This window comes from Dryobates pubescens, chromosome 14 (assembly GCF_014839835.1).
Source record: "Dryobates pubescens isolate bDryPub1 chromosome 14, bDryPub1.pri, whole genome shotgun sequence".
In the NCBI taxonomy this organism is placed as follows: Eukaryota; Metazoa; Chordata; class Aves; order Piciformes; family Picidae; genus Dryobates; species Dryobates pubescens.
This window is the reverse complement of record NC_071625.1, coordinates 17,851,891-17,877,635: the sequence shown is the minus strand read 5'-3', so window position 1 is coordinate 17,877,635 and position 25,745 is coordinate 17,851,891. Positions and strand designations below refer to the sequence as shown.

The 25,745-nt window shown below is 40.1% G+C and overlaps 1 protein-coding gene across 1 annotated transcript in view; it reads right to left on the bottom strand.

The window, feature by feature from the left end:
- Nucleotides 1-25,745, bottom strand: part of COL22A1 (collagen type XXII alpha 1 chain) — a 212,536-nt gene that overhangs the window by 27,018 nt on the left and 159,773 nt on the right. Inside the window, exons 31-44 of the mRNA XM_054167371.1 lie at nucleotides 25,542-25,583; nucleotides 23,798-23,830; nucleotides 19,951-20,004; nucleotides 19,399-19,452; nucleotides 18,190-18,243; nucleotides 16,258-16,311; nucleotides 14,623-14,676; nucleotides 13,581-13,685; nucleotides 13,027-13,071; nucleotides 10,837-10,914; nucleotides 8,138-8,173; nucleotides 7,181-7,234; nucleotides 621-665; nucleotides 179-226 (exon numbers count right to left, since the gene is read on the bottom strand). Of these exons, the coding sequence (XP_054023346.1) occupies nucleotides 179-226; nucleotides 621-665; nucleotides 7,181-7,234; nucleotides 8,138-8,173; nucleotides 10,837-10,914; nucleotides 13,027-13,071; nucleotides 13,581-13,685; nucleotides 14,623-14,676; nucleotides 16,258-16,311; nucleotides 18,190-18,243; nucleotides 19,399-19,452; nucleotides 19,951-20,004; nucleotides 23,798-23,830; nucleotides 25,542-25,583 (756 nt within the window). The remainder of the gene's footprint in view (nucleotides 1-178; nucleotides 227-620; nucleotides 666-7,180; nucleotides 7,235-8,137; nucleotides 8,174-10,836; nucleotides 10,915-13,026; nucleotides 13,072-13,580; nucleotides 13,686-14,622; nucleotides 14,677-16,257; nucleotides 16,312-18,189; nucleotides 18,244-19,398; nucleotides 19,453-19,950; nucleotides 20,005-23,797; nucleotides 23,831-25,541; nucleotides 25,584-25,745) is intronic.

Genomic DNA, 25,745 nt, shown 5'->3' with positions numbered 1-25,745 from the left:
GATCTCCATCATGTTTTCCAGTGGCCCCCTAATAGTGCAAGTAGAAGATCTACAAGTTTCAACGGAGTGCTTAAAGGCACCTTTTGCTCTTGTGGCTCAGACACTTTCCCATCAGAGTGCTAGCCAGATCTGAATCAAACATACAGATAAACTTTCATCATCATCAAAGGCCGATTACCTTTACCAAGAGATTTATGTCCTCTGGAGAGAGCAGGGGTGGGGAACCCTGTGGAATGAAAAATTTGTTATCTCAAACAAACTTAGAAAGCTCAAGGTATAAGAAAGTTTCCTGAATATGCTTATGGACTCTCATTAGTTTCCCCTGCCCTTCCTAGGGCTCACTGGGCCAAACATACTCCCTGCCCTACATGATTCATGCACTTTAGCTCACCCCAGATGAGTTCTTGATGAGGGTACTGCATAGTGGTGCTAGCAAAATGCCTTTACAATGTAAGCTTTTTTTTATATATATGCTGGATACATACTTATTTTCATACTGTTCCACACGCATCACAAATATTACAACCCGTTAGTGGTTATTAGAGGTTTTCTAGTCAATCTGCTGGGAAGAGCAGCAGTGGAGTTAAATAGAGGATGTAATATAGAATTTAATTACATACTGGTTTTCCAGGAGGTCCTCTTTCCCCTGGATTTCCAGGTAGACCCTACAGATCAAGAGAAAGAAAATACAGTGAAATTATCATGCAGTAATCCCCTAGTTACTTCTATACTTATCTGACTGCTCTGGACTAGCACACATTAGACTTTCTGACACTGAGCACCACTGCCCCTTGCATGTGACAAACAGCTAACACCGCTAAATATCTACAACTTGAACACCTTCTGAAACCCTCCTAAATGTCATTTCTCTACTATGTGACCTTGTTAAATTCATTTGAGTCACACAAAGAGTGAAAGTGCATTAGCTTTTCATCTGCTCACAGGAAGCACTATGAACTGCAATAGCAAGAAGGATGAAGCTTTAAATCCCTGAAGATACCTGTAACATGCAAAATAAAGACTTTGTTTTGCACAAGCCTTTCAAACAGGTTCCTTGTCCTTGAAACAGCAATAAGCCTTTTTGTTTGTTTGTTTATGAATGTGTACTGGTAACAGCTTTCCTGAAATGAAGACGTAGAAACAACCAATATCCTTCGAATTTAGGATTCAGGAAGACATGGCTTGGAAAAGGGATACTGCCCCTACTCCCAGTGAGCATCTCTTACCTGTCATTAACATTCATTAGTTTATTTAAAAATCAACCAAACAAACAAAACTCCAACCAAACAAAAAACCAGCAACAGAAAGAACAAGAAATCCCACCAACCAACCCACAAGCAAGACAAAGCAAACTAATGATTACTTCTAAACCTCTGCAGAAAGTAATATTCACATGGAAAAATGAGTTTTCAGAACAGGACAGCTGGTCACTGCCCAGGTGGTGACAGAAATTTGCACTGCAAGCATCCTTACAGAGGTGTTTCAAGTTGGACTGGATGAGATTTCTCCAAACCATTCTTTGATAAACTCCTGTAATCCAGCTGGCCTGTAACCCTGTGTCATCACTCAGGCATATGCATGTTCTAACCATCTGAAGTACTTTTAAGAATGTACATTTCTAACTACGTTAACTACATACATAAAGTTGTCCTACATGACCATTTTTGCATCTGCTGGAACAGTTTCTACTGACCATTTAAAAGCATCTTGTCTATTCTCAGTTTTGTTTATTCTCCAAGTAGGATCCACCTGGAGAGGTCTCTGGGATGGTGCCAGAGTCCCCACCCAGAATGTTAATTGACACATAAGATACAAGTAATGGCTTTCAATTGGCCTAGGCTCAGCAGGGATTACCTAGGGGACTCTGAAACCATCCAATATTTCCATGTGGAAAGTTTATTTAAAGATTGTTCAAATGCTTTGCCTAGAAGGGGTTTAGGTGTTTTGTCAATCACCTTGTCTCAGGCTGGTATGTTGTCTCAAATCAGTTAATTGTATTATTTATTCAGACAACCAGATGAGAGTTACTTGACTGCCTAGGGATAAATGACTTCAGTGTGCTATGTGCACACAGGCAAAGTTATGATATCCTGCTACACCATAGTCATAGCAAATTTGAATTTCATCCTTGTATCCCACTTAGAACTTAAATCTTGTACCTCTTGCTGGGGAGAAAAGTAGGTAAATATATCAATCATTCTTTTCCTATGTTTACATTAAACATTTCTGGGTGAACAACAACCCTTCAGTTATCTTGACTTCCTAAGAAATGAATATTAAATGTGAACTAAAATGGAGCTAAAGTTGAACTGAACTAGTACTGAAGCCCAGAGATGAAAGTTTGTGTCCCAAGGAGCTAAACTTTCTGCATGTGAGAAGCAAGAAAAGATAAAGTGTGAAGGAGATTCTTAGCTCATAATTCCCCATGAATGTCTTTCTGGGGAACTGAATAAATATAAGTAAACATTATAACTCTCTGTAATTTTGCTTCTTCCACAGAGCAGCAGTGTAAATGTAGACGATTGTGGGATGTTCCCAAAGTCCCTTCTGTTTCACAGATGCTAGTTGTCAGGTCATGCTTTTGGCATCCTTTCCCCAGTGGTTCTCCATCACTTCTGTAAGGAGGAAGAGGCTTGCCTAAACTACACAGATTTTATATTCCCAGACCTACTTTGTTCAGTTGGACTCACACAGCACTTTCTTTAAGGAGCATGATGTAAAGCAAAGACTTGAGACATGAGAACCATTCTGGATCAAAAAGCAACACAGAAAAGACAATTCAGAAATGTCTTTCAAGTTGACTAGAAACAAACTATTTCTACCATAGGGCATGCTGAGAGTGTGTTTAGGGATCTGAAACAAGACATGATGCTAGTGGTAGAATCTGAACATTTTAAGATTTAAAGGAGAACATAGGAAAATACTTCTTAGTTTTGAGAAAAGACATACAAGAAGTGAGTGGCTAAAACTGAAGTACTGGAAAAGTTTTAAGCATGGCTGTGATATTCACATTGTATCAGAATGCTTGAGATAAAAAATGGTAGACCTATTTTCTTGAATGCTGTTTGATGTGGAGCTGGGAACCCTGTCTTTAAGAGGGTGCAAATAAACCAAGATAAGAATAGAATAGAATAGAATAGACCAGGTTGGAAGAGACCTTGAAATTAAGCTATGTGCCACAGCATCCCCAGGAAAAGTCAAACAGTTGAAAGGGACAAGACTACAAAATAGAGAATGTCCTTTGAAGAATGCTCTTCTGAGCCAAAATGAACAAACCACATGTAGGATGAAGGCACTTCAGCACATTGCATTGTCAGAGGACAGGCAACTGGAAGCAGAGTTAAAAGCAGAGGAAAGTTCTTGGTGATTTTCTAGGCCGGGCTCTGAAAAGGCACACATTGATTCTAATAAGTGGCTAGGGATACACAAACCTTAGTTACAAACCACTGACCAAGTCTGGGACTAAGAGTGGTTTTAGACACAGCTAGGCTCCTCCCTGAGAGAAAGTCTAGAAAGAGAGTCCACTCTGAAGCTCATGACTCAATGGGATGGCCTCCTTCAGCCATGTATCACATCCATACCCCTTTACATGACACTAACAGTGGAAGAAACTGGAAAAAAGAAAACTGAAGAAATAAGGAAAAAGACCCCACAAAACAAAACAACCCCCCCCAAAAAACATAAACCCAAAAAACTTTAAAGAGTCTGCCCAAAAATTGTGTGGCACTGCAAAGACATGTTGCTAACATGATGCAGGAATATTGCTACTGGTTTGCAAAATCTGACATGTAGGAATGCTCTCTAGCTGGAAACTGACAGAAGCTGTGCAGAAAGACATGCTGACAAATGGTGTTCAGGTAAGAAATACACATGAAAATAAAAGTGCATAAAGAACCCAGTGTATAATAAAAGAAAGTGTATGAGAAACAGGCTTACAATGGGGTAGGCATTTTACAAGGCTGAAAATTAAACTCAAAATGCAGTAGCTTAAATAAGCTATAATTCCCAGGAATAAAAAGCCAAGAGGTGGTTTGATAAATGTAATCTGGTTTGGGATGTATGTACCCGAAAATAAGCACAAAGGTTACTTGGAACTGTCCTTCTAACGGCAAGGGAAAATCAACCCCAGAACAGCAAACTCTGCTTTTCAGATCCAATGGCAGTAATATATGCACTGACAAAGGTTTGTAATTATGAAAATAAATTCAGGGGAAGATTAACTTCCTGGTAACACTGGACTTTGGTTATCATGAATAATTAACATAATTAAAATGTGGATAATTCAATGTTTATGTTAATTAAAATTATCATAATAAAAATACAGAAAGAGCCTATTAAATGGGTGCCCTCAATGCTATTAGTAGGATAAGAGAATTTCTCATTCAGATTGTTTTCTAATCTAAGGGAACTAAGTAGGTATGTTGAAAAGGAACATTTTATTTCTCCCCACAGGCACACTGAGGAGAATAGATGCTTTCAAAAATGAGTAGTGTAAGGGTATTTGGCCAGAGAGGGTCTGCTTCTTTAGTGGTATCTGATCAAGGATCTTTTTCAAAGAACTGAAAATAGAGGCAGTTGTAAGTAACAACATACGGGGGCACAAACCTGGCCAACACACATGGAAGGCAATGATGGGAACCACACCTGGACAATCACACTAACTGAAGAAGGCATTAGGAGTGTAGGAAGGTTTATTCAAGTAAGGCTGTCTGATCCAGGACCTTGCCAATTTGGAAACTACAGCAGGAAGGAAACAAGAAACAAAATATACCAAGACCCAGACCTAACAAGAAGCAAGCCTTGCTACTCACACTAATAGATGGACTATCTAGTCATGAGGTCTGTGGTGACGGGTTGGACTCGATGATCTTTGAGGTCTCTTCCAACCTTGGTGATACTGTGATACTATTGAGAAACCACAGGGTGCACTTCCACAAAGATCAGCCTGGATTTTGCAAGTAATAGGATTGCAAACCAGGGGAAATCTGAACTGGGATGGGTACAAAAACTGACAGAGCAGTGGAGATGCCCGAGGAGATATGAAGGGAACCAGAGAGTAACAAACAAGGGGATAAGCAGAAAAGCAGATAAACAGAAAAGGGGATAAACAGAAAAGTTGTGAATAAACCAGAACTGTGCACTTGTCTGGCTGACCCTGGTACCTGATCACCATGGTTTGTCCAATCATCTTATATTGTATTAAACCTTTTCTTAACCATCTTTCTGCACAATATGCATGTTGTAAGTGATCCTGTATGTAGGTGCTATGGAAGTCAGAGCCTTGTTTGTGGCAGTTTGTGATTAATCATGTCAACGTGTCTGTGTGTCCATATCTGTACCTCGGGGATTCATGTACAGCTTTGTAATTGGTTGAACATGCAAACAGGGACACAGCAGCCACATCCCTGCACCTGGACAAAAAGCAAACAACAATCCATTCACCTACGAGAAATAATTTTGGCCAAATCTATTGTGAAAGACTCTTCCACCTTCCCAGATAGAACTGTAAATATGATTGCCAGCATCAGGGAATACAACTTCTATCAAACACTTGCAAGAATATCTGATGAGCCTTCAACTAGAAAACCTAATGTATGTAAATGTGATTTAAAAGAATTATTCAGTCTTGGAAAAAAGAAAAGATTGTGAAATACATTTGCAAAGGCCACAGCAAAAACCAAGACGCTGAGGAAAGTTAATAAGGCTACTGCCACTGAATGGCTTGGGAATTACATGACAAAATCATATTAGCAATTCAAACTATATCTTTCCTAACCAGTAGACATATTGTTTAAACATTAAAGTACAAAAAATGGGCATTCTTCAAAGAATACAGGAATACTACATGGATACAGAAGAGTGCAAAAGCAGAACAAAAAATCCTTTGTACTAGTCCTAAACGAAAGTGGAGATCAAGAAACTGCACATGCATGATCTTGTCAAAACAGGCATCCCTGTTTTGTACCAAGAAACGTTAGAATATGCTGTGCAGTTAACATTTACATTTCCTGAATCACAGGTGGAGTTACTTAACAGGCAGTATACAGAGAGCTCCTAAAAGACATATTAAGTGCAATTAAAACAGCGTAGTAGAGAATGTGTTTTATAGCTACCATAAGGAATGGTTCTGCTTGGGTAACTTTCTGTGGGGAAAGAAATACAGACTGTAGTACTGCCTCTGCAAAGAGGCAGTCAACAACAATCTGAGCAGAGATAGAAAGACACTCAGAAAAGCTGGCTCTGGCACTTTCTTCACAATATAATTGTAATAAAATATTGTAACTGCTGTTTAAAACCTCTTGATTAAAAATCTTAAACATCTCAGAAAAACACCCCCTTTAAGCCATCTGAGGTACATTAATAAAGCCACGGTAAGGCTGAAAATCTCTTGCCATGGACTTTGTGAAGACTGGTACCCATTTCAGTCATGATAGTGTCATAAAGCAGCTGTTGAGATGGGGAGGTATAGAAGGCAACTGCCCCCTTCACCCACAGAATTCCCTCGAGACAAAATTCAGGCCTTTCAAAAATATTCAGAGCCTCCTTGCTGGTGTTCCTCCAGGACTGGTTTCTACATCATAGAGCTGGCTGACTAGCAGAGGAAAAAATCCATGCCTTTTGATTAAACACTGCGACAGAGACAGGCAGCAAAAGGGGTCAGCTTTCCAGCTGGGAGTCTGCCACCTTTCTCTCTATCCCTCAGCTCCATGACTCACCCACTGAGAAGGCAAGAGTGAGGCCAATGCACCGAGATTAAACTGTCATCTCTTATGCACTGCAGCAGCAGCAAAATGAACTCACAAAGAGGTTTTTTTAACAGCTGTGGCCTTGTTTTCATAGAAATATTACATGTTACTTGTCTCTGCATCTTTTAAGTTCCTAGTCAGCTTAACAATCATCCTTTTCCAGTGTGGGATTGCTCCCCAGTCTAAGCTGCCAAAGACCCTTCTCCACTGTCAGTTTAAAAAGGTAAAGTCCATCACTTTCCTTTATACTAGTCTCCATATCCTAACCCTTTTTCCATCTGAATTTCTGATGCAGAACTCCGCTTCAGCAATAAACTCATTTGGACTACCCTAGTAACACTTATTGACTGCAGTTGAGTATCAGCACAATTTTGGGGAAATTAGATTTGAGCATTGGCAAATTTTGTGAGCACTTACACTTTTATTTTACTTACATCCTGGCCAGGAGGCCCCTGTGGTCCAGGGATACCAGGTACACCACGAGGACCCTGGTAGAGATAAAACGGAGAAGCCAAATAACGTGAACAGTACTTACGAAACACTTCTTAGCTGAAGAAAAGAAATATAACTAGCAGTTAAACAACTGTGAGTGTTCAAGAACAAAACTCACATAGCAGTATCACAGTATCAGTAATTTCTGTGCCTCAAGAAATTTTGTGTTCCTCACCAAAGTCAAGTCTAACACACCTTAATTGGAAAGGTAATAATGATTTTTTTATAGGACACAAGTTTAGGTGCAGGGAGAAACTATGACTGAGCACAGGACTACAGAGGACAAAAGAAGGCCCAGCTCCTCAGTGCCAAGCTAGCACACTGGATAGGACTGGATGATGCGCTGGAATTTCATAGCAACATGTACTGAGACCATGGGACACCGTTATTTGTTTCACACTGCTGGATTACATCCTTGTGAAATTGCATGCTAAAGAACAAAGTAAGTTTGGTGAATACTGAAATGCAGAGTTTTCTGTAAGATTTAAGTGACAAAAATGCTCCAAAATGTTGGTTTTAAACCTCTGAAGCCTTGGTTATAGGCATAGCAGTGTGCCTTGAGTTACATGCCTTGAGTTATGTGCCTTGAAATACTTTGTTTGAATGAGATGGGTTAAACCAGCGACACATTATTTTATGGTACTTTTGAGAGGTAAGAAAACGTTGGCACCATACCATGAGTTTCTATCAACTCTTCCTCACAACTCAATGCAGCAGAGAAATAGCTGGTAATGTACAAGAGAAGTCCCATTTGAAGGTTCAGCCACACTGTGACCCTACCATTCTTGGGCAAAAGAACTTAATTAAACACGCCTTCATGAAATCACTGGTAGAAACACAATTAATATGGTTATCCCCTCCCCATAAAATGCGGGAGTAGTTAGAAAGACATACTGTACCAATGACCCTTTGTCTCCCGGGGGTCCCATAGGGCCCTGCAAAGAGAAAAGACACAGCAGTCAAAGCACTAAATTCACATCAACCCTTGGCTCATCAGAGTGGATTCTAAAGTGCCAAGATAACAAAAACTGAAAAAAGAAGGGTGAGGAAAAGGTGCAAGTGTGACAGGCTGCTCACACAGATGTTGTTGGAGAGTGCAATACCCACAGGAGGATGTTTAGAGGAAGGATCTGTGGAAGAGTAATGAAGAAACTGAGGTGGGTCACTGAGGAAAAAGTGGAGAAATAAAGAGAGGAAAAGGCACCAGAGAGTTCACTTCCTGCAGGGCTGCTCTCCAACCTCTCATCCCATGATTTGTACATGTAACCAGCATTACTCCATACTAGGTGGAGAGTTCTGCACTTCCTCTGCTACACAGAAGTAATGTAGTATGTGTATCAAGCATAGATGAGTCAGCCTGTCATCCCAAACACACCCAAAACAAGACCTGACCTCACATCTCTGGGGATGTGTTTGAATAAATTGGCTCACACTAAGACTTCCATCCCCTTTGTTCCTATTTCAGGGACATAAATTCACTAATCCTCATACAGTCTTCCATGCAAAATGCCTTGATGCTCTGTTCAAGCAAAGGCTAAAGACAATTCTGAACCCATAGTAATATGAACAGGGCAAGGCAGAGCAAGAAAAAACCCTTCTACTTATGCAGCTCACACATCCATCAAGCAATTTCAGCAAAAGCATGTGAGTTCACCCCATTTCTCCAAGCAGTCCCCTCTTCTGCTTATGCCTCATTTGGGAACATACTCTGCTAATGCTCAATTTATAGCTCCATGGTGTGTAAGTAGTAACTCAGTACTTTAGGAGAGCAAAAAACAACAAATCCTTTTATTCAGGGAGCAAAGACCGAAAGAGGTTAGAGGCACAGGAGGAAACAGAGTGAGGGCTCTCGGCTCTGAAGTTGAAAATTTTATACAAATAATTCTTTTACACAGCTAGAAAGGGTACAGGGTGACACCTTTAACTCAGTGTGTAATATGCACTGAAGCAGCTCTGCTGACTTTATTCTGTTGGGTTGTTTTTTTTACTGTGGGACTCAGTCTTTGTGAAAGCCTGATGGATCCAAGGTTATAAAGTGTTTTTCAAATCCCAGAGTCTTTGAACCGCAGCTGAGGATATGATGAATCTATGGTGGAGAAAACCATCTTAATAGTTGTCAAAAAGAAAAACCTATTTAGTGAAGCAGATTAAATACAAAGAAATAAATCAGGAATAGTGTGGTATGCAAGCAGCTGTTCATCCCGACAGTGGTCAAACAACAACACAGAAAAAGGTAATCTTCTGGTATGAGACAACCGATGCCTACATTTGGAATCAAGTGACTACATTTGTGTTCATGGATATGCAGATGCTAAAACCCCAATGAAGAATAACTTTGTCATCTGGTGTACATCAGGAGGCAAAAGTGAACACAGCTACCCTTGTACTGAATCTAAAAATTGGTAATTAAAACTAGCCACAGCCTTGTGACTTTCAAACAAGCCAGATATTAATTTGCTAATTTAATTTTAATTTTAATATTGATGATTGAACCTTAAGGAATGAAAGAATATCATAACAAACAACACCCAGCAAATCTTCAATCATTGGTAATCTAGGGACGACCATGAAGGCCGTGACAAAGTCACAGCATGAAACATGATTGACCCTGTCTGCTTCACCATATATGGTGCTCAAAGGGGAAAAAGCAAGTATTAATTAACCTACACCTCAGAAAACTAGTTTTGGCAGCCTGTATTACACAGCAATATGACTTATTATTTCAAGGTAATTTCCTGTACTAATTAGAAAACCTGTATCTAGATAACCAGAGTATGAAAACAATGACTGAGTAGTACAGTCTCAGGGCAAGTACAGGGGTCATGAAAGAAAGCAAGGTCTCAAATGTCGTCTAGCAATTACAGCTAGGAACGAAGTTTGCTTTGCTCCAAATACATTTTACTTGAAAATTTAGTGCATGTTTGGAGAACTCTGAGCAACGTATTCCCAAATTTCCCTCCTCTCAAGTGGAGTTTTACATGACAACTACCAGAATGATTGAACTCCGTTGATAATGAACATCCAATTTTTCCACAGCAGGCTCCCAGTAGCCCCTCAATAAACAGGAGGAGAGGGCAGAGCCGTGTGAGGCTCAGCTAACTGTTTCTGGGAAATTATGAAGATGATGGCTCCCTTGGAATGCAGCAATTTAAGGAATCTGATTTTATGTTTCCCTATCAGGGTGCTGACTATGACACCGATGTGAGCAATGTATGTCACACATAGGATGACAGCAAGGTTATGTCTGCCTAGTAGACCAGAGCTGCTAGCTCAGCACAGATCTCAACTCACATCCACAGCCAATGTGTCAAGATGAGATTGAAAAGTCAGGAGTAACAGCCAGTGATATCAATCACTCCTATAGTACTGCTCTGCCTCTCTCTTTCAACTGAAACCAAATGCATCAAGAGCCCTCACAGCAGACATGTAAACATCCAAGCCATGAAGATCAGCCTCTGGTTTAGTTTGCAGTTCACATCTTTGGAGAGTAATATGTCCTTCATGCTCTTGGCACAGCTGAACACAGGCAATGTATCCCCCAGAAGGCAAGTGGAAAGTTTTTGCCCTTCTACAGGTTGCACCAGAGCCTGCTACTTACAGGGGGTCCAGCCAGCCCAATTCCTGGCACACCTCTGTCTCCTGGCTGTCCAGGGAGGCCAGGAGCTCCCCTCTCACCCTGAAATAAAGGAAGAAATGAAAAGCTTTGTGCATTATTGAGAGAATGTGCTGAATTGCGATCAGGTTTTACAGCAGAACATAACACTGATACATCCTGACCTGATTCCACCCACAGAGAAACAGTATCACATTGGGGCAGCATGGGGATATGGCACATTTACTGTCATATCATGCCAAGAAAATTGCCCCTTTCCTTCACAAGAGCCCCAGCCCACCCCTGTGAGCACTCACACAATGTCACTGTGTGCTACATCACATAACTGAGTGGGAACACAGCCTCTGCAAATGTTTTAATTTATTTTTGTGCACAGCATCCGATTTCCAGCATTTGCAGTCGTCTGCAGGGTATTAGGCTTGAGGAAACACTAAGAACCATAACAAACTTTTCTTTCTCTGTGTTTCTCTGGTAGATGGCTAAGCTGCAAACATTGCCAAACACAGATTATTTAAGGGAAGACAGAATTAGGGATGTTTGATAACATCTTAGTATTCTCCTTTGCTTCATTAACACAGGTATACTCACACAAATGTACAGATAACTGTAAAAAAATATTTCTACTACCCTCTCTAGAGGACCATATTACAAAAGATAAGGCTTCTCTTTAAGAAAACAGGATTTTCAATGGCAAAACCTGCAGAATACAGGCAACTACTTGACACTGTTTAATGGGCATTCTAGACAGAAGGTTAAGAAAAAAACAATCTGAAGTACTTAAATTTAACATCTGTTCTCTTGTTATAGGGAGAAATCAAATAAGATTTTTTATGGATTGCATTGCAGTTGTGAGATTTGCTCTCATGTTGGCAGTAGACTCACAACAATGAATCTTATTATGTTATTTATTATTACACTATTTCCACCTACACAGAATGACAGGAAAAAATGTTATCTGTGGATTCTGCACATACAAAATTCATCCTCTTAACTGAATTCAGCAATATCCCCTAATTTTTCCCCTTTCTTTCTTCTTAAACTAATCTTATATTCCAAAGAAACAATCCTGCAAAGATAGTGAGGAAAAAAAAATGTGTTCTGATTAGCTCAAATACTCCAGCAGATCTCTTATCTGTTATTTTATTCAAGAGCATAATTTCAATACAAAAAGTCCAATAGTATTTTTCCATGCACAATTAAGGTTCTTCCCATCCTATGTGGACGCTGAATAGAATATTTCATGAGATTTCTTTTAGTGTTTCTTTCTGACTTTTATATTAATTCTCACTCTATTATTGCATGTGTTCTGAACTGTCAAAAGATATATAGAACAGACTACAATACATTTATGCAGAATGCAGGAAAACAAAAGGACAACATTTCATAGCAGTTTTAGCATTCAAAAATACAGCACCTAGATGGATCTAGTCTCAAACTGCTATATTCCTACTTATATTATTTACAGAATCTGTTTCAACATCCTATTCTTCTTACAATTCAGTTAACAACACACTCATTTCAAAGAGCATTTCTAACATGTCTGATTGAAGACTTAAGCACAATCCAGATGCTCCCAGAAGTAAAGGGATTTTGTTGCTTCATTGCTATCTTTATTTGCTGTGTTCTTATATGGAAGTAAACAATATTTTCAGCTGAAGAAATGAGTGTCATTAGCCTCATCAACTAGCAGATCTTTGCCTTAGCTACAATATAGGAGTGCAAACTAGAACTATCTGGTCCCATTAAAAACCAATTAACATCCTCCTTGGAGAGAGATGAAGGAACTGAGTGCTACAGAGGAGTGCTCTTTGAGGGGCTGACAGGTGGTCTCAAGAGTAGATCATCCTTTAGCTATGCAATGTCTCTCCAGCTGTATGGATTAAAGGTCCCCAGTCACAGTTTCCTTGAAAAAGGGTGCATTTAGCCCATAGTCTGGGCTGAATTTAAAAAAGACTGGAAGAATCTTTAAATGTGGAAAGTGAACACAGTTAATTCATACCTTAATATTTACATCTACAGAAATACTAGAATAATAAAGAAAGGAACCTCCTAAAAGACCAGAAATGCATTTCTGAGTGACAGTTTCACAAACTATTTTTCAATGAAAAACAGATCATGTTTTCACTATAACTTTTTTTTTTCCCCAGTGATTACAGAATTAAAGCCCATGCTCACCTTCTGTCCAAAGGGTCCTGGCAAACCTGGTGGGCCTCTTTGTCCCTAAAGTAAAAGCAGAAAATAGTCACTGTGGAGCCAAAGAGGAGCCTGGACTTTGAGATAGTCGAGGCTGCAAGCACCCCTACCACCATCCTCCTTGCCTCATATCCTCCTGGAAATATGTAATTGATGACATGTAAGCAAAAAACCCAAACTGCTAACTTTGCTATAATTAAATGCTTTCAGGGAACTTCCATCAGGCAACTAACATCTGTACAAGGACAACAGTTACTCCTTGTGAAGGTCTCCATTTTCAATGGCCGCCATGGCACATGGAAGGAGATTGAGCGCTGAGAAACACAACTTCATTCAACTCTGCTTTTTCAGATGAAGTGCTGTTATCTGCAGAATTTTGCATCAGCCAGGCCTTTCATGTCTTGAGGTAGACAGCCTGTGAGCACTTGTGACAATACAGCCTAACTCCACCAGAGATCCACCATTCTCCTGTAGAAGTCATGCTCATCTATCTCACAGTGAAATACTCAAGTGCAAAGCTTGCCAGCAGTACTTACCTGCTCTCCATCTTTACCCTTACCAGGCAAGCCTGGCTGTCCAGCAGGCCCTGGCTCACCAGCTGGTCCAGGTAAACCCACTTTTCCCTCTTTTCCAGGATCACCCTATAGAAGACAATCCAGCAAAACTCTTAGCATACTAAAGACAATTCTTGTCTCAGATCTTTAATTGCAACTGATATTCATTTTTTTCCCAGCCTTTCTCTTGGTATCATAGGAAACTCTCTTCTACAAGAAGTCCTTTCCTTCAGTGATCTCAAGGCATTTGTAGTTTTCCTTCAGGAAAGTAAAATGAGTCTTCAAAACTCTTTTGAGGACAAGACAGATGAGGGAGCCCTTGGTTTACATATGACCCTGAGATATATCTCAGTTTTCTCAGTTTTCTGGAAGATTATTTGATCAAAAGGCCTGGGATTCATCCCTTTTTAAACTTCAATCAGAAGCATATATGGGGGCACGTTTCTGATTCATTGCTCCTATGCCAGCAAACAAAGATCAAGACTCCATGATGCTGGGCACTGTGCCACATATGGGCAAATTACAAACTCCTGCCCTCACTGCCTAGCTATGGGATGGAACATAACACTTAGGTGAGGCAGGCTAAATGTAAGTGAAGATGCACTGGAAACCTGAACTAATGGTCCAGTTACAGCAGCTTATCAGGAATGCAGAATTCTCAGTTTCCTAAATATGAAAGACAGTTTTATTTCCAGCTTTGGATTTACAAAATAGGACTCCTGCACTCAAACCACCAAACCCCTTCTCTTGTCAGGCTACGAGGACAGAAGATCATCATTGCAAGATGCGTAGCAGTGACTTCTCTGTGTTCAGTTGTATCTCAGTGGTTTTATTAAGGTGAATTGTAAAGCTGCAAAAGCATGAAAACCTTTACGGCAAAACAGGTCAACAAGGTGACCCAATGGGCCCATCTGTCTAAACTATCCACAAAACTATGAAACAATTTTGCAGTTCAGACTGCTTCTGTCCCAGGTTACTTAAAATACCCAAGAAGAAAAGCAAATCCACGAAAGAACAAACTCACCTTTTCCCCCTTTTCTCCTGCCTTTCCTGGTATCCCAGGGTTTCCAGGCACACCCTGGAGAGAAAAGAATTTGAAAGCTTAAAACTTGTTTTGTTTAGCCAGTATTTGATCCTAAAGCAAATGGATAGATCTGTGCATTCAGTACAATCTACCTCAAGGATTAGTGTCAGTTTCACATTTCACAGCACAGACAAACTGCAATCCAGAGAACATCACAGAAGAGCCATGGACTGAATGCTTAGAGAAGGGGGTTTTCAATAGAAAAAAAGAGCTGAGCAGCAAAAGCTGAAGTTGAGCTAATCCCAGATTTGTGCATTTTCCTTCTACCAATAACCAATTTTTTAATTCTATGAAATGTTCAGCAGTTACTAATCCATTACCAACAAATCCCCATCATCACCTCTGTATCAGAGAAGCCAAAATTCTCAGAGTATTGCTTTTTGTGGCTAGTGTTCTCCAAAGCTGTACACTGGAAAACACAACTATGTTCATTTAACCTCTATTTTAGTTTTCAATCTTTTTCACATCTTGGTAGATCTCAAAGGATTCCTTGTAAAAATACAGATAATTTAGAACTCCAGAGTAAAATACTGCAACTTTCTAACTCACCAAAACACGTTATAGAGCAGTGCTCCATTTTAAGTTGTGAAATGATGTCACGGCACCAGTAAAATTGGATTGACCTCCTCACAGGATGGATGTGATAATTATTTTCCTTTCTATACCACTACAAATTAGTCACAGCTATATTAGTTTTTATAGTTAATATATTGCTATTACTGCTGTAGGAGTTTGCTTAAAGGAATATGGAATTGGAAAAGGTCCTCATTTTCAATATCATCTTTCATTTTGATAATTGAGTCACTATATTAATACAATTAAATTTATCTTAGCAATTAGTAAGGAGGCAATTTAAGATTTCTTGGATTGCCCAGGTGATAAATTTTGCCTTAAAGAGCCTTCTGTGCTAAACCACTGTGCCTGAATACATTAAACCATGGGGCCTAACTGCTGGTTTTCATATACTCCAGTGTAAACCTAAAGAAACTTCAAGTGACAAATAAAATTACAGTGGTGGAGCAGGGAGTTGAGTTATTCCAAAGGCTGTTCTTTTTTTTGCAAACATGAAAAGTTCTATCATGCACAAATGGTGATGAAATTCTACTGAAGTCAATAGAGGAGTACACCATATTGATTTCAAGGCTGTCTCTGATTATAGGATCAAATACTTAAATGCATTCAAAATAAAAATGGGAGTTTATCCTGCAATTTTTGTATAAAAAAATAATGTTTTCAAAATTAAACAAGAAATGAAAATGAGGCAAAGGAAACAAAACCAAAGAGGCAATAAGCATCACAGTTTTTTAACATTAAGAGCTAAATAAAGAGCAAAAATAGCTTTTGACAATTTGGTAAGGAAAGAAGCAGCTCCATGCTTCCCTCTTGATACAAATGTATGTGAGAATGTTTCATCGACACACCATCCCCAGGTGCCTCCAGGTCTTTCAGTGCAGCCACATGTAATGAAACACAACCTTTTGAACCTGATAGTAAACACTGTGAAAGGGAAAACTATAAAAACTATAAATAAGGAAATCAGGGCACAGATGGGAAAACAAATCCACTCATACGTACCACATTTCCTGGCAAGCCTCTTGGACCTGGGGGCCCTGCTGGTCCAGTCACACCCTGGTTTAAGAAAATGAAGTATGTGTGCATATGTAATTCACAATTTGTATCACCACAGGAACAAGACGTTCCAAGTGAGACTGGAGTTCACGTCAGAAAAAGTGTTGCACATGCACAACCACCCCCCGCCAAAAACAATAGAGTTTTTTTGTGAAACACTTTGAAGTTTAAAGAAGTATGAAACAATACAAAATGGCTGAAGACCTTAAAATTACCTTCTGTTAAAATGGATCCTAAATCTAGCTGAGATATAGGAAGAAAACTTTGGGTGTAGAAACATCAAAAGTACAGAGGAAAGTATGTTGATTTATTATTAAACCAAAAATCTAGGTCAAGAAAATATGGGGGGTTTGACAATTCTTCCTTTCTCTTCTCTGGGAAAGAAAACCTAAACTCACTAAATTGATGAACAGGACAAATGTTTCAGAGTGTTATAGATCGAAACAGCAGGTCTTTTCTGTCTGCAAGTAAAAGCTTTTTAGGGTGAGAAAGCCCATGTGTGTCCACAAAAAGGCAAAAAGGACAGAAAAGGATGTGTATTTGGGGCATCTATGTCCTCACAGAAGTGTATGTTTGGGGTTACTAGGCTGTATTTAGATATTTTCCTCTATACTTGACCACATCAGTTTGAAGTTTCCACCTCTGTACTCCGTCTTCACCCTGCACTGGCCAGGGTTCACCTGTTATCACATCTTTGCAAGGAAAAGGATTAGGATACCTAATCCATTTAGGGTAAACCAGACAGACTATTTAAAAACATCTGCATCAGCAAACAAAAATTATCTGACTTAGAGAAATCCCTGGTACTGGATGAGTTTGGCAGTAATATCTTGCAAAAGGACAATGCAAACAGCTGGGAGATGACAGAAATCTTCCACCGCACAGCTCTTCACATAGTGAATGTCTGTCTGTTCCCTTTGGCTCATTAAAAGAGAATTAAAGGTTTCCTTATCCCTGTGTTATTTACAGTCACTGGTTCATGAGCCAATAGAAACAATTCAAGCAGTGGCAATATGTGAAAGGATGCAAAAAAGATGCTTGCATATACTGAATTTTTTTGTGGGGGGGTTTGTTCGTTTGTTTGCAGTTCAGAGTTTAGGGTTGCTGCTAAAGACAACATCTGAGCACAAGCCTGAGAAAAAAAAAATGAGCACAAAGGTGGAAGAAGACATTTCAGTGCTCTAAGATTCTTGATTTGGATTTCCTATTCCCTCCATCTCACAGACACAAACATCCTCTTTCTCAATTGTTATTTCAAATAGTTCTTCTATCTTCCTTCCCTGCCTGCAAAGAAAGTGCATGGCCTTTTATTATTCTGCAAAGGGTTTACATGGCCTCACAATAATAAAACAGGACTTGAATCTTTTTCTATTCTTTAGTACAGACAATAACAGCACTCCCTCAACACATGGTTCAAAAAGCAGTATGTGACGATTCGTCTGGTGATGAGCCTGTGTTGAAGAAGGCAGAACTGACTAAGAAGCCTAAAACCAGCCATGATCAAAAAGTAATTCAGGCTGCTGCTGAGAAGTGAGCACCCTGCAGCAGCTGGCTGCCTGGGCTTGGTTGATATCACAGTGCAGTAACAAGCTCTGCCGGCACCTCATCCAGAAAAGAGGGCATTTTGTTAGAGAGGGAGAGGCTTAGACAACAAAAGATTCACGGTTTAAAGCTGGGCTGATTGAGGCATCGATCCGTTTGGTACAGCTGTACTTGTTTGCCCACAAGCAGTGACTCTACCAGCTGCACCTTGCATGTGCCCTGTGCCCAAGCAGTCTGGGACTACAAATCTATGGGGTGTTGACTTCAGTATCCCTAAATGTGTGTTACTGACAGGAAAAAATGTTGCAACAGAACCAGTTACTCGCAGTTACTCACAGTCTCTCCAGGGGCTCCAGCTTCTCCTCGGGCTCCTTTCTGCCCCTTTGTGCCCTGTGTGGAAAGAAGAGAAATACTGTCTGATTAGAGATAGGATGGGACTGCCTGCCAGACAAAAAGACTTCCCAAGATGCCCAAACATGCACTAGTGAAAGGTTTCTGTTAATCAGTTCACAGAGGAATTTAATAGATGAGGCTCCCACTTCTCTGTGCATTGAGAAAATGAAATATAAAAATAAAACCTTGAGACATAACAAGAATTACTAATGACTGATCAGCTCAGAGGCTGTTTCTCAGCAGAGGATGCTGAAACTCAGAGGCATTCACCTGGGTGAAACTTTTTCCTACCCTCAGGGCTATTACCTACTCTATTTCCAGCTCAGCTGTGATGGTCTCCCTGCACAGAGGATGTTTCACCTGCAGTTCTCAAATACAAAGAACTGCTATCTAGACACGGTCAAAATAGTTCACAGTCCAGAGGTTTTTGTCCCAGTACGATACACCATGAAGCCCTTTCTTACAGGTTCTGGCAGGACAGAGTCTGCTCACTGACCAGTCCCCCATTTACCAGATACTAGTTAAAAGCGGCATGGTGTTACTGCATGGTTTTCCATAATGCTAAGACTGCTGTTAACATGTTGAAGCTCTAATGTCCAAGTAATAGCTGATGTATATCTTGGGCACAAGAGAGATGACGGCAGAGTGAACACCCTCCCATGCTGACATGAAAACATACCTCAGTGATGACTGGAAAGAATATGGCATGGGCTAAGAAACTTTCAGAAGATAGCTAAGACTCTAATATTAGTTTCACATAAACCATAGTGCATTCAAGGTGAGATGGGCTGGGATTAAATCTGAATGCACTGCAGCATTTTGGCAACATACTCTGGTAACTTGTCTGTGAGACGTGTGGTTTGGTGACACCAATACAAGATGCCCTCTTGAAGTATCCTGAAGTTGCAAGGAGTCTCTCAGACAACACTGATCGTGCTACAGAGATGTCATATTTCTGTTTTGATTTTCCTCATGTTCTACTGATGCTCAGTATAAGTAAATACCTTTGCAGAAGTCCCTGAACTTACAGCAATCAGGGAGGAGAAAGTGACCATTTGCTTATAAGGGAAGAATTATTTACAGCGATATAGACCTTGAAGGCACCTCTCTCTAGCCATGTCAAAGACTTTCTGTAATGCTGGGCCCTCTTACCTGTTCTCCCGCAGGTCCTGGGACACCTTGTTTACCTGGGACCCCGGGTAATCCCTGTATAAACAGAGGGAGAGGTGAAGGAGCTGAAGGAAACTGCTTCTTTCTTCTCATGAGCAGGAGATGTGCTTTTTACTGAGGCTGTGACTGCACAGGACTCTTGTCTCTCCTGGAAGCTGTATCCAGAACAAGAACAGTCCAGAATACAAATGGAGTAGCCAAATGCTCAGATTAGCTAGGTCACAATCACTTCAAAAGCTGTTAATAAATCCTATAGAAGCTCACTGTCAACCAAGCTCTGTATAGCAAACCTCATAACCCTCTTTTCAGTTACTAAGGCCCAGAGCTATAAATTAGATGCTTAAATTCATGTGGTCATTTAGCTTCCTCTACAGTCAGTACAAAGCTAAGCACCACTGTGGCCCTTTCTGCTGAGAGAAGCATTGCAGCTATGGATAGAGTATGTCACACCCACTCTTTCCAAAACAGGCAGCTCTCATTTCCTCTCTGTATTAAAGTTGAAAAACAAATTAAGAAACACTTGGCTGTGCTTACAGGTTCTCCACTCATTCCTTGATCTCCTTTTTCCCCTTTTGGTCCAGCTTCACCCTGGTATAAAACAGTAAGACAAAGAGAGAGTTAAAAGCTATTGCCATGGCTGGAAGTCACAGTAGTCCTGTTTGGTAAGAGGGCTTTTTCAATCAGTTGCCCATCTGTGACAGAATAGCTTCTTCAAACGACTTTGAGATCAATGAACCAAAACTGATAGTACACATTAAGACTTGTCTAGATTTATTGGAATTTTATAAAATATAAGAAATACAAAAATGTTCAATTTAAATAATAATAATAATAATAATGAGTTTTCCCTCATAGAGAACTGAAGTTAAAGAGTTTACCAAAAGGTTGATCAGTTCAGCTCCCATGCATTAAAAGGCCAGATGATATGACCAACAGTAAAATCACTAGCACCACTGCACTAGCTTCTTATAGGACCACAGACCTAATGTTATCCTACAATGGCAGAAATTATCCCACATGCAGACAGTTCTCTGTTCCACCTACAAGACAGAGGTGTTCAGGGTCTAACCTTGAGCACTTCCAGAGATGGGTGCTACACAGCTTTTCATGATCTCTAACTCTGTTAACATCTCCATACATTCACGCAGCTTCCAGTCCCTCTTGCAATGTCAGTGCACTATCTCATGCCATCACTTTCTAACAGGATTAAATTATTCTTGTTCTTTCTCCTTTTGCATAACTGAAGATGCTTTCAGACAGAAGTTCAGCTTTGTTCTGAATTTCAGAACAATAATCAATAAGTCCATATTTCTGCTTTGTGTAAATTGAAAAGGAACAGCACACAATTATGGAACCATCTGGAATAAATCAGGCACTACATGAATTCCCACATTTGTATATTTATATGAACATATGTATTCAGGCAACAGCAATCATTATTTATTCATTATTTATCATACAAAGTGTTTCAATTATGCAAGGAAGCAAGAGTAAGAATATCAGTGATTTGAGCTACGTACATACACAAGAAAGAGTGATCAGACAAAATGCAGAGCCCAAGACAAATCAGTTTGAATTTTATTCACATAAACAATTTGCCAATCATTTCTGCAACACCTGGGAATTCAAAGTCCATTTGCAAATGATTCTCTAACAGACAAAATAAATGCAACTGCATAAATATTACTTATGTCTGTATTGATTATGCATTATGAATAAATATTATTATCTGTGCTAACAGGAGGAAGTCTATTCTAGATGTAGCATCCCCTTAGATCAGTTTTTAATTAGGCAGTCGCTGGTGCCATCTAGTGGCCTTGGAATTATAGACTCATAGAATCTTTTAGATTGGAAAGGACCTTAAAGACCATTGATTTCAACCCTTAACCGAGCACTACCAAGTTCACTACTGAACCATGTCATCACATCTACATACTTTTAAAATACCTTTAGGGATGGCCACTCAACCACTGCTCAGGGCAGCCTGCTCCAATGCTTAACAATATTTCTGGTGAAGATTTTTTTCCAAACATCCCATTTAAACCCCTCTTGGTGTAACTTGAGGTTGTTTTCTCATCCTGTCACTTATACCTTGGGACACAAACACTCACCTCACTACATCCTCTTTTAAGATAGTTGTAAAGTGTGATAAGGTCTCCCCTGAGCCTTCCTTTCTGCAGACTAAACAATCCCTGTTCCCTCAGCCTCCCCTCACAAGGCTTGTTCTCCAGACCCTTTGCTGGCTTCATTGTCCTTTTAGACACTCCATCACTTCAGTGTCTTTCCTTGCAGTGAAAGGTCTAAAACAGAAGACAGTACTCAAGGGGTGGCCTCATCAGTGACAAGTACTTCCTGCTGGGACTACCTAAGGTAGTTCAAGCAAAGCCTCCTATGCAACAAACCTGTACGGTTTGGCATTTCAAGCCCTGATATCCTCTTGAGAGAGCAGAGCATCAAAGCACAGACACAAGGCACTAAATTTGTAAGCAGGAATGGTGTTTCTGAGTGGGAATAAGGGCACATATTGCCTGGCAAAACAAGCCTGCAAAGGGAAGAAGTAACTCAGTGAATAAAGGGAGGAAATTCTTCTGTACTATTCACCTTCCTCCCACTTTTTCCTTGATAATTCACATGCAAAGTATTGTTAAATCATCAAAATTCCAGTTTAATGTCCTTGCACAGCCACAAACATGAGTAGAGACAGCATCTCTTAACCCAACCTGCCAGCAAACCTGACTGTGAGTTCTTCCAAATTTGCTGAATCCACAACTATCTGCCAAGACTGTTAACACTCTGACAGTGCTACAAGTTGTGCAGACCTCTGCCCCTGGCAGCTAAACTTAATCCACCACCATCCACTTCTTCCCTGCAGCTCAGTGAACAGAAATGACAAGGTGACAGTTAACAGCTGCTACCAACCTGGGCCAGATCAGTTCTTACAGCTTCCTTGACCTGCCCTCAGCAGTATCCTCCTATAGTCTCAATTACCATGTTAGTCATTTCTGTGTCACTTAAAGGACTGCAAATGAAGCTGTTCCCAGCTGCAGTGGGAGACAGAAAACAAAGTGAGGAGCCACCGCATTTATTTCTCTTACTACTTTTACCTCTTTCCAGCCATAATGCCTGACCACGACTGAGATTCTCACACATGCCATCTCCAATAAATAGTGATTTTAACTCACTAGCCTAAATAAACATGCAAAAGTTCCATGCAGCCCATGGAAGAAACTAGCTCCTTCCCTGTTTCTGCAGCACAGACTGTACTCAGACCACACAACAGAGCTGCAGTGGTGGGTAAATGGGATCTCAGACTCACTTGATCAGGGATTTTCTGACAATTATTAAGGTGTGTTTTAAATTAAATTGATTTTAACTAACAGGAAGTAAATAGAATAATGGTGCTGCTGCCTTCTATCTAGGCTGTGTTTCCTGTAGCTGCCTGTGTAAGGTGGGCCCTGGTATATACCACATACTCAACAGAAAACAAAAGGCAAGTGTTATGTTTTGGAGTGTGACAGCTTTTGGCACCTTGCTGGTCCTGAAGCTTCTATAAAATAACACGTGGCACTCTCTTAAGCCTTCTCACTACCTTTTGACACCTTAATTTGTAAAGCTGTAGATGAATAACTATCCCTAGCTTTTCCTCTCAAAGCTAGCAACACTACACACAGACCTGTGCTACAGTAAGCATCATCACATTTTTTTGCACATGGGGAAATCCCCAGCAATGCAACCTGCTGACACTCTTCAAATCTTTCTTCTTTAAAGTCTTGCAGCTCATTTACAAGAGCAATGCACTTTAAGCAAGAGTGCACTCCTTCTCTGATTGCAGACTACAATGACCATATGAGATGTCATTGTTCTGCGTATTTCCTTTAACAGCAAACTACAAGCCAAGGGGAAAGATGAGACAAAGAAATATTGTTTCTATTTCCAGTAATACCTCACATGTCTATTTCCTTCCTCAGCCTCAGAAGAAACTGGCATATGCACATTCTTTTCTAAGTGCATACTTACAGCCTATCTCTGTCAGTTATAGCTACTGTAAAGCTGCCTGATCCTCACCAGCCTTATTCACATACCAGTGGTGTAATCCTATGTAATGCCAGATATTTCCTACTGTGTGCTCTGAGAAGGAAATAAAACTTTGGTTTACACTTTATTTAAGAGGCTGGGACAGCACACAGCTCTTTGCCAGCAGTGGTTGGTTTGGACACTGCTGTCATGGCTGGTTACAATAATGAAGTTACCTGAAACCAGACTCAAGCTGAGTTCTTTACAGAAGCATTTAAAAAACATGGACAACAGTAAGATTCTGTGTGTCTTGTGAAATACAAGAGGCAATAAGCCAGAAGCCATGTTTACTAAAGATGTTACTTACAGGAATCCTAGGGTATGGGGTGAAGAAGGCTGTCTGGAAGAGAAACCAGTGTTAAAAGAAGCATTTCCTGTTTTCCTTGAAATGCAATAACTTACATATTCTCTGTGTCATTGCATATTACACATTCCATGTATCCATCAGTGTGTTTACAAATGAGCAACCCATTGCAACATCTGTCTGTTTGGAAAAAAACCCTACAAATATCAGACATTTTCTGGAGTATTTGAAACATGAACATCAATACACAAACATCCTGTATATTCTACTGCTATGAAAAGCCAAATAATCTCTAAACTCCTTAGCAAGTCTACTATTAGAAGTCTCACGCGTACTCTTCCACTTGGAGCTATCTTCAGTATTATTAAATTTCCTAATTCCATAGCTGATTTTGGTGTGTTCTTGCTCTGCTTTGTGCCATGTTCAAGATGTATGTATCTCAACATGGGTGTTTTAAGGATTACATAGTCATCTTGAAGGACAAGACACAAGCCAAACAAAAACAGAATCCATTTTTTTCAGAATTTATCTAGCCATATTGTGCTGTTTGTAAGTTCTCTCCACTTTGACAAAGACAAATTAGTTCTCAGTATTGTGACCAAATCATTCCTGTGTGATACATATGGAGTATTCCTACATGATGTAATGAAGTACCCTTTAGCACAGACTAAAGAGACCCAATTAATGGCAAAGAATTATAACACCTCCTCCACTGCTGCATGAAGATCTGTATTCTCATCCACAGGCCTTGATCCAAATTCTCCCCATAATGTGACTGAGGCAGCTGCAACCAGTGGTGGGGAACAAAGCTAAAAAGTGGTATCTGTCTGTTTTTCTGAGGAGCTGTGACCAGGGTCAACAATCCCTCTGTAAGGCCAGGCCTGTTTCTAGTGCTTACTGCAAACTGCTTACTCAGATTTTGCTGGAAGGGACTGTTAGGTTTATGCATTTACATTCAGTGGATGCTGGTTGCATTGCCTATGGTGAACTCCACTGTAATTGTGCTCATGCTCTCCAAAGTAAGTTTGCAGGCTTATTTTTAAAACAACAAATGTTTTCTTGGCCTTTTCTTTTTTCTTTTCAGTTGGAAGAAATGGTACATGGTATGACTGGTTTGTGTGTTGGCTCCTGTGCTGAACCCAGAATGAACTCTGGGATGAGAAGGTCTTTCTAGGGTTACAGCAGAGCACTATACATGATGGAGGTTTTGGGAGGCTACAGCATTGCTGAAGCTGAATCCTTCACCTTGTAAATTCATGTCAATGTGAAGTGGAACCCTCTGTTCTTTCTGGAAAAGGGTAAATTGGTTGTCAAGAAGACAAGACGTTCACTGGTATCTGTTCAGAGCCAGTCTTATCTTGAGACCTCAACTGGAAAAATCCAGCTTAACCTGGAGAATCTGTATAAACACACTTCCTATTTTCACTGATGATCTTCAGGTAGCACCCACTGCTTCTAAACAAATCACAAATACAAGTTCTACCACAAGTCATGGGCATACAAAAATGCTGTTTGTAAAGAGAAAAAGGAGGGCACAACCTCCTCCAAAAATTAAAAGACCAAATATACCTTGATACCACTTCTTTGAAGCAAAGTGAGATAATCACCGAGTAAATGGGTCCTACAATTTCTGCAGAGAAGTCGGGATCTTGAAAAGCTTTGAAAGCTTTGTTTCCCCTGAATGTGTGTGCAGGAAGTATGCTGATGACTTAAATAATTTTACAGGAAAGAATACTATCTTACTTACTGTTCCAGGTAAGCCTGGTGGTCCAGGGGAACCCACGTCACCCTAGAGAGAAGAGGAAAATACAGCTAAGGATATGCCCAAATATAATTCAACAGTATCAGCTAGAAGATGCGACATTACACCAATGAGGTGTAACCCAGTGACAACCTGTTGGCCCTGTGACGCTGAAAATCCCATAGCACTTCTCTGATGGGTGGAATTTAC